We start from the raw sequence: 16,772 nt of genomic DNA, 5'->3' as shown, positions 1-16,772 counted from the left end.
CGAATTACCGAAAGCTCCGGAAAATAATGAATGTTATTCCTCACTCCCTTTCTTCCTTCCTTCCTCTTCTGCGGCCGCGGGAAAGGGGTAAGGAGATGAGACGGGTCCTCTCGGAAGACTCGCTTTCCACTTGGTAGGTAGCTCCTGGTAGCTCCTTCGTGCGCGTAGCGGCAGCAGAGTCACCATCTCCTTCTACTTACCCTTCTCTCTAATTCGACTCCTCGACCAACGCCAACCCCCAATCTCCAACCACCACTCGGTTATTACTGGTTGGTCTCCCGGGAAGACGTTATTATCCGTGCGGCTCCTCCGCGATGAGTTTCTCCCGGAGGCTGATTGACGGCGTGAAAAAGTTCAACGGAACAGAACGCGCCACACGTATCGATTCTCCTCGATCGCGTTATCTAATTATCCGTTTTGAAATTACCTGCTGTTGTTTCTTCCCCTCGCTAATAACTTTCGCACGCTTGAATAGATTTCTCTGTAAAATTTGAAAATGCAAAATAATTCTCTCTCTCTCTCTCTCTCTCTCTCTCTCTCTTGTCTTTTTGTTATTATAGTTATTATTTCTCATTTGTGTTTCTCTCTCTTCTCTCTCATTTAAATCCCGGAAAAGTCGCGCGGAAATATAACGCGTAGTAATGTTGCTCTCGATTCTACTACATTTCCGAAAATGGCCGTGGATAGACTGTATTTGGAAAAAAATGACGCGCACCTGCAACCATTCGTTGCGATAAATACGAAACGGTCGACGGCGCGCGGCGTGGCGCGGCTTCGCAACTGACATTTGTTATCGAATGACAAGCTTCTCCCCGTCGACACATTTATCTTTCGACGTAGCGTCGCGGTATGGAGTTCATTTGCCTGGTACGTACCGAATATGTACTATTACTGTGAACAAATTAACTCGCTCTCCACCGTCCACGCTTCTGCTCGGCGATTCGCCCGCGTGGGAAAGGGACGCCTGGCTAGGTATATAGATATCGCTTGGACACGGCCGGTCTTCCTACGTTTGCCCATGCTGGTCGATACTCGTATCAATCCTAAATCGGAACAAACCGACCGTATAGACAGATGGTCCGACGAATGGACGATCGAACCGATTGCGTCGGAAATTTTTTCCGAGATCCGCCGCGCCGTGCCGTAAGCTTATCGCGGGATTAATTTTTTCGTGGGTTTACGCTTCTCCGACACAAATTTACATACCGCAATCCGTAAGTTCGCTGACATTGATGAATCTAAAAAATAGAATAGATTATTAAATGGAATTCGAGATATTTCATTTCTACATATGTTTCTTGTATAAGATTGTGAATAGAATATACTGAGAATATTCTCAGTATATATATTCTCAGTAGCGTATTGCTCAAAATATGCACAAATAAGGTATATGTCATGTATATTTTTCGCATCCCTCGAAAACTCAGAAATAAAATGTTAATTTTCCAAAATTTAGTCCTATTGGAAGTAAATTTGCCAATTTGTACTTGAGCTTCATCTATGACACAGAATTATAAATGCAAAATCGATTTATGATGTTCGAGCATAGTTATCTTCTGCAAGACTACGCAGAATACTGTTTCCACCCACATGTTCGAGGGTTAAATGGCGTTCGCAGCCCACGCGATACGCGGCAAACGTAGGCCGTCTGTCACCGTGTCCCAATTCGTTCTTCTCCTCTCTATCGGTCGATGGAACCGTATATATAAAGCAGATGATAGATCGGGACGAGCAAACAAAAAGTCGCATCAATGCGCTCGTCCTTTCTCGGCGCAGCGCGCGGCGGCCGTTCGCTGGATAACGAACTATTCTCTGCGCGGGGTGACACAATTTTTAGCCGGTGTTATGCGTTCGCCGGCACATTCGGTATCGAATTAAATCTCTCCGGTTTTTCTTCGCAACCTCGTAACACGGGCGAGCGTTAATAGATCCTGCTCCACGTGGGCGCGCCGGCGCGCGCGCGCGCGCTTCGTTTCTCTACCGGCCAGTATCGATCCCGAGGATCGATGTAATGAAACGAGACGCGCGACGCAGGAGCGAACAAAGGGCCGATGAGAGCACGGCACGAGCAAACAAAATTACGCGGATGGCTCGTCCCCGATGCTCTCCCGTCGTGCGCGAGTGCAGTTCCTACGCCCATCCGTTCCGAACCGAAGTAACGAACTGATCGCAAATCGAAACGCGCGCGTCTCCGATAAGCTTTGCTCTCTCTCGCACGCGAATTAACTCCATCCGCTCGGCACACCGTCCTTCGCGAAAATACACGTCGGAACGCGAACTCACGTATTCGGCCGGGGCGTATCCTCCACATCGCTATATCGATAAGTCGCTCGCAAAGTGCTTTCGTACATTTAGCGAGTATTTATTACGAATTGTGAAGAAGCAGAAAGAAGTCGCTAAAGAATCAGCGCACGATTGCTTGGCGTCCATCAATTTCAAGAGAGATTTCTTTCGGAATTCTTAAGAATCCAGAAAAGTTACACGTAGATTGCAGCGTTATACATAAAAAATGCTCCGATAATGTGATACGGAAATCGAAAAGCATGATGGTTGTTTTAACATTAATAATAATAAGTGTCTCAAGATTATATGGTTATTACATAATAATGCGTAACTCTTAATAAAATTTTGTCCGTACAACTATATATGTCATTTTATATCTTTTAAATTTGCAAGACGATTGTTAGTTTGGACGTTCGGTGCCTCGTTGTTCGTTCTCGCTGCCATTGATCGCAGATTAATCTTTTCGCACGTCCGTTTTTTTCTCTCGGCAAATGATTGCACGACGTATTATGCCCGTGAAAAAGACGTCTTCTCATATAGAGCGACGAGCGCGCGTGCATTAAATTTGAATCTGTTGGGATAAGAGAGCGCGGAAGGGCGACAACGGTGGATTATCAACAGATGGTGTTTTAATCGCGGCACCCTTTACTGTTGAAAGAGCGGGTTAGAGGGAAACGCGTGTGCGCGGGGCGAGAAAGAGAAATTGTCGGAAGGATATACTCGGAGCGGAAAGGACGGAGAGGAGAATGAGCAGCGCGGGGCGGCGCAGGAGGCACCGCTGGATGGCCGGATAGTAAATGATTGTCGATTAAAGTGTCCCCTCCGGTCAGGACCACGGCAGGCCCAATGGCTGGATTGACAAATGGTTCGCAAAATCTGCATTCGTTGCAAAGTATTCGCTTGCCAATTTTGTCCGAGAGTCGTACTCGGCCATTTGTTCGCTGCTCGTTCTACCATGAACTCCACGGAAGAAATAAAAAAAAAAAGAAAGAAAAAAAAAAGAAAGAAAGAAAAAAATAGAAAGGAAAAAATAAACAGACGCGCGCGTTGCGTTTGTCCATCCGGATCGTGATCCTTATCGACTTTCGTCCCACGGCGATCCATCGATAGACGCGCTCTCCAGCAGCGATGAATGAAAAAAAAAAATTATCGAGAGTATACCGTCGAGCTTGTGCATAGCCTTTTCGCGCTGCGCTCCCGATATCGATTCGATAAGCTGCTAATTAACGGAATGAAAAGTGCGGGTGAGTTCGGTCTTGGTCTATTCAATATTTTAAACGAATATTTCATTTTAAACAGAAAAACTCGTGCAGTTAAGAATTATCTAACATCTAACATTTAGCAGATTTGCAGATATTTAAATAAATTTGCTAAGATTTTAATATAAAATAAATAAGCCTACCAAAAAATATTTACGTTAATAATAATTAATATAAAACGAAAAATTATTGTTTTTGTTTCTCGAACTATAATATATGTTCTTCTCATTTTAATGTTAATGGAAAAGATTGATTTTATTTTCTTCAATATATAGTAGTTGACCGTACAAATATTTTTGTGCATATTTTGTTCTTTAGAAATCAGATAAGCGATTTTTTTTAAGCTTTAAAATCTCACTTTGGCATACCTATTAAGAAATGAAAAAAGTAAGGCAAATCTAAAAAAATTGTAAAAATAATACGACCGGTTTCTAAATCTTAAAAACTTGTGAAGTGATTAGTATTTACGACGAATGGTCACGGGCAAAAGCAGATCAGAGCGATAAGTGTTTTATCGAATGAAAGTCGATCGAGTTCTTTCGGGCGCTGTCGAAGTATTTTCAGCACGACACGCCTCAGCGGCCAAATATTCGCGGCACGTTTCGAATCGTCCGAAGTATCCGAATCGTCCGAGCGAGTTGAACCCGAACGGCTTCTTCGTGCGTACAGCGATCGTTTGATCGTGCACAATTGACAAGGAATTAAGAGAACAGAGTCGAAGTCAAAGGTTGGGACCCTTCACTTTGAGACTTGATTGTTCGACGAGAGAATACGTCGCGCCGACGAACTGGGCGTCACTTTGGATCGCTCCTGATAAATGATTCGACAGATTCGCACATTGCTTTGTCTGCTCTGCTACCACTATGATTTGTCTTGTCTTTCGACCTGTTGTTAACAACGGAAAATATGTGGCATTTTATTTTCTGATCGATATTTTAGTATAGAAGCTATTGCAAACGAATATCCGGAACGAAAGTAAATGATGAATGATAGAATAACAAATTATTATGCGTGTTTGATCTTTAATTTTAAATGTTGTATCGTTACTAAAATATTAATTTGTAAATTCAACGATATATTGGTTGAAATAAACCATCCCAAAAACTAAGCTCCAAGCTGTCATATTAAAAAGAAAATTATTTCAGTTATTTGTATGTTTATATAAGTATAAGAAACATCCGTGTATAAATACTAAAAGTACAAAATGGATTTAGTGATATGTGGTAACGAATTAAATTTGTAGCGAAACAATTAAACTACGCGAACACGGCTGATTTCATTAAGCGACGACCGTTGTAAGAACGGAAATGAAAGTTTCTTTTTTCCGAGGCGATATAAAACGAGACTTTTCACCGTTGAATTATCCTCGTGCTCCTGAAAAATTAACTTAAAATCTTACCGTCGTCGTGCCTCCAAGGGCGGCACCTTGGCGAAGCAAATGAGAACGGTGCAACGTTACAATGGCGATTCAAGAGAAAGGGTGAGGGGGGGGGGGGTCAATTTACATTTAATCTACAAACATTCTTACACTCCTTGTCTCGTTACTTTCTATTAAAAGGGAGCTGTTGGGCGCTGGAATAATACGCTTGTTTGCCGTGTATGTGTGGCGATCGATACCGTGGCGCGATAGCAGTGGTCCACATCGTGGCAGCTATAGCATCTTGATCGCTCTTTGGGGGGAAAAAAAAAAAAAAAAAAGGAAAGAGCGAAAATTCCACGAAGCGAAACCGGAAAAAGGAGCGATGCCGTTCGTTCATACTTACTTCACGAAAATTCCGCGATATATTTCTCCAGCTAATATCCGCTGTTCATGATTGCCCATCACGGCCACGAGCCGATAGTCTCGTTGGAGACGAGATCGGATGGACAGGCGCGGCTATTTAGGCCCCCAGATTTCCAATCAGGAGTATTAAAGCTCGCCCCCTCCCCCGCCTGTCCCGCGTTTGCTGCAAGCCGTCTATCGGTATATCGTACGCCGCGATATTCATTACCAAATATTTGAGCTTAAAATGGGGAATGTATTCATGTCCGTGTATACGTGCCATCTGCCGATTTCATAATTTGCGCGGCATACGTACGCAATTGATCGCGCGCGACGAATGCATTCGTCGTCGTATTTTCGTATCGTGCCACGTACGCCAGATCTATTTTCGTGTTGCATGGCCGATATGGATCAATGCGCTCGTTATATCGACAATGTGCGTTATATCGAGATGAATCTGCAATTCCATTTATAAATCAGCATATGGAAATGGGAAGGTAAAATCGCTGGATTTAGAATTTTAATTAGCTTCTTCGGCTGCAGTGTCTTCTATTAATTTTGCCGGGAATTTTCATGTTAACACTGTAATATGTATTTCCGATTTGCGTGTTCACTGCGCAATAATAAGTAGAATATTCGAGGGAAGATGAAGTAGTCAAAGTGTTAACGTAATATCATTGATAAAACACAGTGAAAGATTTTGGATTTTATGTTCTTGATTATAAATTATAGAAAAGTATATGTATTTGTTTCACCAATAATTGATAAACGAGAAAGAAACTCTATTTTTATATTCGACAACGTTTGTGTCATGACAATTCGACCATTGGTTTTGGTCAGATTAATCGTCAAGACTTTTTCGACCATGGGTTTTGGTCGTTATAAATTATGTCAAGCACATTTGCGCGAACTATAAGGTTGAACTTCCATTTTCTCTAGTACGAATTTAAGTACCATTACCAATAACCTAACCATCGTCGTAACGCGAATTCAAATCTCGTTCTAGACGTTATTAGTTTTGTAAATCAGCGTTTAACTCGGAATCGAGCGCGGCAACTCGCATGACAGCTCGGTAATAAACAAAAACGAGGGCAGGCGGAAGGAAAAAACGCGACGCCGCCACCCTTCGCGGGCGTCAAGGTGATAAATCCTGCGGGGAGGATGGCGGGCTCTTGCTTCTTTCGAGTTTTAACTCCCGCAACTTTCTTATTTATGTGTGGCACGAGCACGAATGGATTTCGCCCGTTAAAGTTCCCGTTGCTCTCATCGAGGCGGTTCGAAAACCGGCGCATCGAAGTCGACCCGACCCGACCTCGACGCGATGGGTCGTTCCCGAAAGGGGAATGTAGGCGGTCTCTTGGTTGGCGATTTAAATAAAAAGAATGCCGTTTCTCGCGAAAAGTTTTTCGACAGCAATTACGCTTGCAAGCGCGCGTACACTGCAAATCCAAACGTGTTATTTTAACTGAAGCTCTTCTTACACATTTCTTGACGTTATTTAACACGGTTGAACGTATTAATACGATTAAACGTGTTAATTTAACACGCAACAAAATATGTAAAACGAGTTTCAGTCAAATGTGTCATTTTTAAACGTTTATGGGTGTAGAAATAACACACTTGGATTTACAGTGTATCTTCTGAATACGGGTCGCGCGCATAAATTCGGAATTTTTGTTCAAGTTTATATTGAATGAAGCATTTTTTTAAATCTTTTTTATGCTGAAGATTCGCAAAATCTGTCTGTCATGCATACATAAGTAGCTGATTATTGGCGATAATTAACATATTTGCTCTCGAAATGTAAAGTAACAATTGAATTCGCCATTTATTTTGCATTTTCATAATGTCGAGAAGATGAAATTGCATTACCGATAATGACGAGGGCAAAATAATGTTCGGATATTCAAATGTAAAAGAATTATTCGAATTTCGGACGTGGGGGAACCACTCGACCGAATCTGGGATTCGGATCTATAATTATTTCGGGCATCCGCGCGGTTATCCGCGCGTAGTCGGATACCCCATTGACAAGGGCACCCCACTCACGTGACTATCACGCGGACGTTATTCCATTATCGTAATCGCATAAATCCTACGCGCCGCGCCGCGCGCCGCCGCTACGCATACCGATTCGTCTATGTCCTTTAACACGCTCGGCTGGTCGCGTTACTTATAGACTCCGCGGTCTCGTATATATCCTAGTCGGAGTCTCTCAGATTCTCTTCTCTTCTTTGTTTCAGGTAGGTGAGCAACGCATATCGGAGCCGTCTTGGTCGAGCCAACCGGTTATTTATGTGACGCGCTCGAGACGGTATGACGTCGACGACAAAATATCGCCGAATGCTGCTGCCTCCCTTCGCACGGCAACGTTTCGCAGCTAAGGTTTGACAGATACGAATGCAAGACGTCGCGCGTCCCGACGTCGGCGTCACCGTCATCTCGTCGTCGTGCGTTAAACCGGATCTATATACACCAAGCACACGAGCGCGAACGAGCACGAGCGAACGACTTTTATCTCGATGCGAGTGCGAACGAATGCCGCGTCTACTGGCGGAAGCGAATTGTTCGTTCGTGTTTGTTCGCGCGCAGTTTGAGGGACATAGCACACGCGTAATCGCGTGCGTTTTGCGTCCGCGCTTTTGCGATATTATGTCGCGCTATAGAGCTTGAAATCCTTCCTACATGGATGGCGAGTAACGCTTACAAGAATCGTTCTGTAGGTTTCAAATGTCAAAAGACATATTTAGGAAAATGTTATGCTTCAGTTTAAATAATGAAGAGTATAATCATTTTTGATTAATCATTTAGTAATTAATTAACAATTTAAAAAATTCTGGAAATATTAATCGTCTTAATTTAAATTAATTTTTTAATCGCTTTCTGAAGAACCGTCTCGTTGGCAAAGCAGCTTTCCTCCATCAGAGATGCAATATATGTATATCGGATGCACTTTAAAGCTGCGTCGTTGTTGAGCTAGACTTTGCAGAGATAAAATTAGCGTGCATCAATTAATATTGTCTCGAACTCAAGCACGCTAACGTTTTGAATTAGATTAAATAGAAGCATTTTTATGTTTTTTGCAACAGCGATACATTCTTATATACGACACGCATTTTCTTTTCGTTCATGGATATGTGCTATATGCACAATGTGTATCTCGCATTCTATATTCAACAAATGATAATTTAATGACTCTGAATCTTTCAAAGAATCTGTCTCCTAAGAATTTCTTCGTACGTTGCAAGACACCCCTGTATATCCCGCGTAATATGCTTCTTTTCACGGACGTTCAGACATGCGGACGTACGCAATCGCGTGCGGCAGATGAACGTATCATGCCGAGAAAGAGAAAGAGAAGAGGCGGGGCGCTATAACACGCTGAATTATTGAACAGTGCACTCTGGCTTACCTCCTTCGCATATTCCGACACCTATGCCCGGCTCAATCCCGCTCGCGTATTATTGTCTCGCAAAGTAGACTACTACTACTACCTCTCAGCTTAAGATGGAGAAGTCTATATGTGATCGCACGATGTGTTTCACGTATCCGAATATAAATTATTTCTCGGGATTTCTCGGGAGAAAGAGAGAGAATGAGAGAGAAGACTGTGTGTCGCGTCTTCTGGATTTGTATAATGGAATTCTACCGAATTCCTCTTCCCCCTTCTTGACAAGAGTATCTCTAGTTTGACATACGGCGATCCGTGCGCAATTAACATGTATATACGAGAGGGTTAAATTCACGGTCTCTTCACGGATCTTTTGATCGTTTAATGTCATGGGTAATTGGAGTATGTCAAGGGTAATTGACAATGATAGACGTAAAGTGTCCTTATAGCTAAAAGATGAGTTGATATAGAGTAAAGGTGATATATTTCAACAGATAGCGTCGCAACGATGACCCACTTGATACAAGTTTGTTTACTTGAATTGAGTTTTCTAAATTTCTTTTTCGCTTTTTTTTTATTTTATTAAGCTCTCTGCTTTAAGAAACTTATCAGAGCTTTAATTAGCAACCGCGTTACGTTACGACCACGCGGTGAAAGATATTGCGAATCTAGCGACAGGCGCAAGAATGAAATTTCTTGCAACGTGAAATAACAGCAGGAAACAGCGTCGATTTTTCACGGCCTCATGACAATAAAGCGATAGTGCTCGGCTAGATTGCTATTCACATACAAAGAAGAATCTTTTTCGCACGATATAGCTCGTTAATGGTGTCGGTAATCAGATGCAATCTAATCTATGTGGAATCCGTGCTGCGGTTAGAATTCTAAATCAGTTGCGATACCGCGATACAAATGAAGTACGGACGTATATGAGTAACTTCGCAGTTTGTCATATCATGCTTCATGAGCTGGTGGAAGACTTGCGTATTCTGGGATTACCATCGCAGGTAACCCTTCGTAAGCCCTTAAGATCCGCCGGTGTCATTATTTTGCGCCAGGCGTACGATCTAGTCGGGGTGGAGAAGGCGCAACCGAACAGAGAGGTAATTCGGGTTACACGCCCGGGTGTAATGGGCGGTCTGACCGGGTTCCCGGTAGCCTGGCGGCGGAGAATACGTTGGCGGTCTCGGAGGTCGGTCGGCGCGAGGTAGGAAAACGCTCGTGAGGGAGATCGAGCGAGCGCGGCGGGGATGAATGTATGGGCTTCGCTTTTGGGCGCCGCCGGGATTCCTACGGGCCGGTAGAAACTTGCTGTTTGCTCATAAAATGCAAACGGGCGGCAAGTTTAAGTTTAGACAGCCCCCTCCTCTCGCGTCGCCGGTCGCCCCCGTTCCGTTTCTGTCCTCCTTTCGCTCTTCTCCTTCCAGCCAGAGGAGCCTGAGGCTGCCCTAGTCAGCCTCCGTAACCAACCGCGGGCCGACAATAATGAAATCCATAAATCCGTAAGAGAGCACGCCGAACACCCCGTGCTGTCGCGTCCAGGGACTTCTTCCCTTCCTTTGTCCCTCTCTCGTTTCCTCTCCGACAACATCCTGTACTGTCTATCCACGTACTGCTGCTGCTGCTACCTCTCGCGCGCTCTGCGAGCCTTCGCCTTCGTGACCCTCGACTGAATCTTATTGCGGAGTGGAAACGTCTTTACGACTCTCGGCTAGTGCCGTGAGACCGAATTACATACATATGTACGTCTCTCGGGGTTCGACATCGGTATCATAAGATGCGCCGGCTTAGAATTGCACCGGCGGGGTAAGTTCGCGATAGAAAGGTTTCCAGAAAGCGAACTATCTTCTAATTTCGAGAAAGTTAATCATCGCATGCAATGAGTTATCCGGTTGAATATCAGAACTAAATTTTACTAATTAGTTTCTTGGGTATTTAAGGCTCATTTGCATCATGCTCTCACAGTATAAGCTTGTTAATATACATTTTCTTTTTTTATTTATTATAAGCAAAACTTATCTAGAAAGAAACAATAAATTGTTAAACTTACAGGCTTATTAACTTATACTATTGATGCAATCGCGACGCTAAACGAATGGAGTCTTTTCAAAGTGGTGGTGTATATCCAGTTTTAGATATACCTACACGCTATAAGTTTCATTGGGATTCGAGTAATATATAAATCGATGGAATATAGGAACGTCTCGATTGTAGTACCATTGTCGATACTGAATTTTGTACAATTTTGAAAGTAAATCGTTCAAATAATGTTGCAATCTTTATTACTATGGAGCGCAGTTATGTCTGCCGATGTAATTTGGTTCCATATTACGGTACTGGTGTCCCGCAAGAGCCAGTGATCGGGGATGAAATATCGATTGTCACGCGGTTTCGCGGCCGGCTCTTGGGCGATGTCGAACGTGCCTCTGATTGATTCGATGCCGCCCGCATCGAAAGGAACTGGCGGCACTCGGTGCCCGAAGGAGAGAGCATTATTATGCTAACGGAATCTCGATGACTTCCTATCGATCGCGGCGACGATACGGAAAGCGCTCGGGTCTCGCGGATTTTTCCATTTCGTAGGTTTCATTTGTAACTGGCTCTGTAAGGACCGCCGGTATTTTCTCGACGTGTGGTGTATTATTCTGCAAGATCGTTTCTTCTTCTCCGCCGATTCGCTCCGCGACGTTAAGATGCTTTAGAAACGGACTAGATGGGTGTACTCGAAACAGACTCGTTGATCGAATATAAATATCACTCGCACAAAAGCCAGAGAGCAATGAGGCGCGCGCATTGTGTTGCAGTAGATGGCTGCAAGATAGAAAACGATAGAATAGAAAATGAAAATGGGTAGTGCGGATGTTAGTTTTGAGTTAGTTTATATTTGTCTTAGACTTTATGATAACAGAAATTCGTGGCATAAATGTGCGAGGGGTAGTAAATGTATGACGTTCAAAATTTGAAATTCATTTATTGAAATATTGAAATTGAGTTCTTTGTTGCGGAATCACAAATTGGCAAGGGAATATAATTCGTCACATTATTAACGCTTTTTTCGTCACGGAAATTCCTGGGAAATTCTATTTGTCATTTTCCGCAGTATTGACCAAGATGCGCACTTTCGATTTAAATTCATTACAGCTTCATTTCGCTGTTGATCGTTTATGCCGTTAGCTATACAAAAATAAGATTCTGTAGTCTTTTTAGCCCCATTTTTTTACCCTCGCATAACTTACTGATAGCTGAACCCTTACCAATAGCCTCTCACCAACACGAAGTTTCTGGCCCGTTCTCTGAATTAAATTACACTTTTCATACGCGTCAATTCCGAGTTCTCGCGCAATTTATCGGTTCGTTCGCTCCGCTCGCATCGCCTCCGAAAAGTTTCCCTTCTAGTAGAAATTAACGAAACGTCCCTCGGTCTCTCTTTCGCCGGTCGTCTGTTGACGTTCTCCCTATGAGAGGCGGCGCGGCGGTCGTTTCAGAATCTTCGCTTCGCATCCGCGTCACGAAGCGACGACGAACAGCGAAGAAAACGGTAAGCTCGCCGATCTTGACTATCTTTCGGGATTAACGTTCTCGTCCCGAGCAACAACCACAGTTGCTCGAGTGCAACTCGAAAAGCCCGTCTCTGCTGACAAGCTTATCTTAGGCCGCGTGCACCCTGGCCAGCGATAAGCGATGAATTGTAAGCTGGGGAATGAAGAAATTTGTTTGACTTATTGGCGTTTATGCGAGCAACGTAAGACTGATGTATCTATCGTTATGTGTATTCTTATGTACAAGTATATGATATATACCTATCATGTATGTATGTACTTATATCAGAAAAAAGCCTGCATGTAACACTCAGATGTCTCTTCACTTATCAGTCTAGTATTTTTGTGTATTTATAAAATACCTACACATATAGTATATTTATACATGATATAAGTATACTCATGTGGCATATAATTTTCTATTTGCTCGAGAAGATCAAATCAAATTCAAACGTAGCTTGTTATTTATCGATTGTCGATGTTACACGTTGATCTTACAAGTCGCCCACATCAGACGGCTATGCAATTTCTTACAAGTGGTCCTTGATCGACTATGTGCATGTATCACCGACGAACAGCTGTTGCGCTTCCTAAAGCGCGGCGAACATGATCACTTGGCTCTAACAGTGTATCAAATGCGCGAAACCATGAGCTTCCGTTGCTGTTGGAAGCATCTCTTGACGTTCACAATACAACTGCGCCTTCCCGAAATATTCATAGCGCTAAATGCTCCCGAGACTTGCGTCATTCAGCATGTCGTCTTCGTGACACAAGCATTTGCCTGCCAGGAGATTACCTTCCTCATCGTTTCGCTTCGTATTCGTCCACCGCGGCATGCTTTAACACGTTGAGTGACGGCAGCAATTTGCTAATTTTATGAAGACTTCGCTAATGTTTTCCTGTTACGAAAGGTAACGGAATGTAAGTGGTTAAACCGGTATTTAAATATTTCAGGAGACATTGGCTATTCTTGTATAGCGCATTCAGTAAAATTTTATCGGCATCAAATATTAAAGCGGGAATTGATCTTTAATGCATTAGCAATTATTTTTGTACTAAATGAGTATATTATTACGAAATACAACTTCTATAATACGATTATTGAAATGTCTATATTTGTCAACTATACTGTACAAATTTATTCAATTTTATGACCACCACGAAGAATTACAAATTTAATGAACGTTACACGGATTCAGCTAAAATTAGAAACATATAATCGTTAAATATTTGCCTTGATTATTGTCTTCTTAACATCGAGACTTTCTATGTTTGATTTTATTATTATAATTACAGTTATCATCGTTACCGTGTTTTGGCGATGCACGGAAAAAAAGGATTTATGTAACACGTGCATGGAAAGTGGCCCATTACGCACGCTACGCGTAATGGGCCACTTTCCATGCACGTGTTACATAAATCCTTTTTTTCCGTGCATCGCCAAAACACGGTAACGATGATAACTGTAATTATAATAATAAAATCAAACATAGAAAGTCTCGATGTTAAGAAGACAATAATCAAGGCAAATATTTAACGATTATATGTTTCTAATTTTAGCTGAATCCGTGTAACGTTCATTAAATTTGTAATTCTTCGTGGTGGTCATATCTATCACTTGCAACATAAAATAGGGTGTGCAAGCCGTGCGTAAAGATGAAAATTCACGGGTGCGGAGTTGACGCACGAGCCGAAGGCGAGTGCGATCACTCCGCACTCGTGTCCAATTCTCAACTTCCCGCACTTGTTACACAAATAACTATTGTTACTATATGAACAAACCAACATTTTTTGCTGCGAGAGCTCATTTATTTTGCAATAATAGCAAAACCTTTTGTTGCAATAGCAAAGTTTTGCTGAACTTTGCTATTGCAACAAAAGGTTTCGCTATTATCGCAAAGTTAATTTCGCAGCAGAAAATGTTGTTCATATAGTAACAGATCCTTTTTTTCCGTGTTATATTTTGGTTCCTTTTCTTCACATATTATTTTTTATGCTAATATCTCTATTGATAGATTGTTTGGTGTGAACGTTATTTCATACACGTGACATGGAATCCTCACAGATGCCGAAGTAAAATACATCCAAGCTTCTCTATGCGATAGGCGAATGCGGACCCTTGTAACTTTCGAAATTTTGGTGAAGTTTCTTCGCGCTTCGCGGAGCTTTGCTGGCGCCATGTTCTCGTCCTCATAGCCACTCGGCGTTCGTTTCTGCGAAACGTGCAACGAAGCAGCAATTTGTTACAGAACAAGACATGCGTCGTCGCGTAATACGCAAGGCACGTCGCTATTCCGTACAACGTTATTTATACGCGCACGTATAAATAACGTTGTATAATACATACGAGGTTCTAAAGGCTTCCGCACAATCAAAAATATAAGGAACAGAGAACAGATATTAGAGATAAGGAATAAGGATTTGGGAACAGTTGCGTTTCAACCTCTTTTTTTTTCAATTTTCCAGGTTATGTAGTGTGTACTAGCTATAAAATCTGTTTCTTATTCCTGGTTCCTTATTCCTAATCGCTAATTTCTGTTCCTTGTTTCTTATATTTTTGATTGTGCGCGGACCTCAAGTTCTCTGTGTCTTCTTTTTCACTCATAAATTTTGTGACTATCTTGGAGGCAGTTTTTCCTTTACAAAATTTTAATTTGTCACATTTTCTACTGCTGAGTAGTTACCTTTAAGAAATATTACCGCGGTAGTTTAATTCATACATATACACAATTAATTTTTACTGTGGATTTAAAATCACACACTAAAATAAAGTTTATACATATAAAACTGAGTGAAACTTTTCTTCAATCAGTATACAGTTTAACCAATCAATACCATCAATATTGTTAAAAAAATATATTTCATGTTGCTCCTTACATGAACGAAGTTGCATGGAACCTAAAATACGTTATATGTATACGTATAGGGGAATGGATGGAAAGAGGCAGCCCGGAGAATAGGATGTATATTTGGGAACAAATACAATTTGAATGAATTAGCAGTAAACTGGAAATGGGCAATCCAGGGTTACCTGACCCGGGGGTTACCGATCTCTCTTTCTCGTTACTCCCTTCCTCCTTGTCCGCTGTTCTTCCTCCTTTCGCCCGCTCCATCACTTTCACTCGATCTTGTCTTCTCTATTTCCCTTACTTCTCTTATTTTACTTAGCCGTCATTCGTGCGCCCTTTGTTACACATTGCTATGTCGTCTTACTTTCTTTGCCTTTCCTTCTGCCAATCTTCTTTCATTTCTGTTTTACTGAGTATCGTCGATTTGACGACATTTTCGGACGGAAAATTCCGTAGCAACGGAGAAAAACATTTTACTTTGAGTGGCTTTTTTCTACGGGTGCTTTTCTCTTTGTTCGCGCGTACACGAGCTGTTCTGCTTTTCTTTAGGGCTCTTCGTAAACAACTGTGCAATGCATGTAGAACATAGTCGATATCTACTTTACGTACACGCTTCACCGAGAGTTGCTCTTACTCAGAATTCTGGAGAACTGTTAGTTTGCGTGTGTATTGATTAAGTTTTAAAACATCAGGTTGCTTGGTGTCTCATCAAAGACTAACAATAAGCTATATACATATAATAGATATTTTTGCAGCATTTTTTGCATTATTTAATTAACTGTTACATGTCTCCCATGAAAGTGAGCCTTATAATATAACTGACATTGATATTATTTTAATTATCTCAAATGTGTCGTCTCTTTATATATATTGTTATCATCTTACATCTGCGTCCAATAATTACTAATTAATAGTTGTCGGCATACGATAAATGCGGCAAGCATCAGGAGATCCTATCGAATGCTTTGCACCCGCATGTTTCATTTGTGGCAACATTATATATCGTAACAAGTATGATGATTGCGACAATTCTCACAAAGTGAGTATCTCGCGAAATAGTCCCACGATACAGAAAGTTGTAGCGTCTCTATGGCTGACATTTTTCTTGGTCTGCATTTCGCGAAGGTATACACCGAGGCACCGTAGATTACGGTGGCAGCCTCGATAGTAACCGCAGGTAGACAGATGCGAAAATGCGCATCGATACGTATTCGCATTACTGGTTTGCCCGAGCAAAACGCATTGCGCGTCGTACCGCCGCGCGCCGCGGGAAATGGCAAAACAAATATAGCGTAATATCGTGCAATATACCGCTTTACCTCGTTCCACCACGGAAGATATTTGTTCAAATATACTTTACATTTGAAAATGCTATTTTAATAATGGTCCAATTTCGTTCGCCCTTTTCGCGTTCCGCGACGTAAAATTTCGATCGAAATTGACGACGTAAAAGGTACTCAAGAGCAAAAATCTTCAAAAAATAACCATGTCTCGCTCAGGAGTAATTATACCTCCTTGACAATCGTGTTCTTAACTTGTAAAATCGTGTAAAATCTTTCCTTTCATATTTCGAAGCTGAATACAGTTACGTCACGTTTAAAATAACTTCGTTTAACGTAGTCGGATGATATAATTCCGCGCTTCCTGTTCCGTACGCGCATTGTGTCACGCAACCATTGTTTTTATATA

General features: G+C 42.0%; 1 protein-coding gene across 15 annotated transcripts in view; it reads left to right on the top strand.

Annotated features, from left to right (window-relative positions):
- LOC139809751 (protein muscleblind) overlaps nucleotides 1–16,772 on the top strand; it is a 404,286-nt gene that overhangs the window by 169,540 nt on the left and 217,974 nt on the right. The window contains exon 3 of one of the 15 annotated variants that reach the window (XM_071772905.1): nucleotides 7,548–8,816. The exons of the other annotated variants lie outside the window; for them this stretch is intronic. Coding sequence (XP_071629006.1) covers nucleotides 7,548–7,688 — 141 coding nt within the window. The 3' untranslated portion in view covers nucleotides 7,689–8,816. Of the gene's footprint in view, nucleotides 1–7,547; nucleotides 8,817–16,772 lie in introns of those variants that run through there. 15 annotated transcript variants of the gene reach the window in all.

Source organism: Temnothorax longispinosus, chromosome 3 (genome assembly GCF_030848805.1).
Source record: "Temnothorax longispinosus isolate EJ_2023e chromosome 3, Tlon_JGU_v1, whole genome shotgun sequence".
NCBI classification, from domain to species: domain Eukaryota; kingdom Metazoa; phylum Arthropoda; class Insecta; order Hymenoptera; family Formicidae; genus Temnothorax; species Temnothorax longispinosus.
The sequence above is the reverse complement of the archived record's forward strand: the minus strand, read 5'-3'. Positions and strand labels throughout refer to the sequence as shown.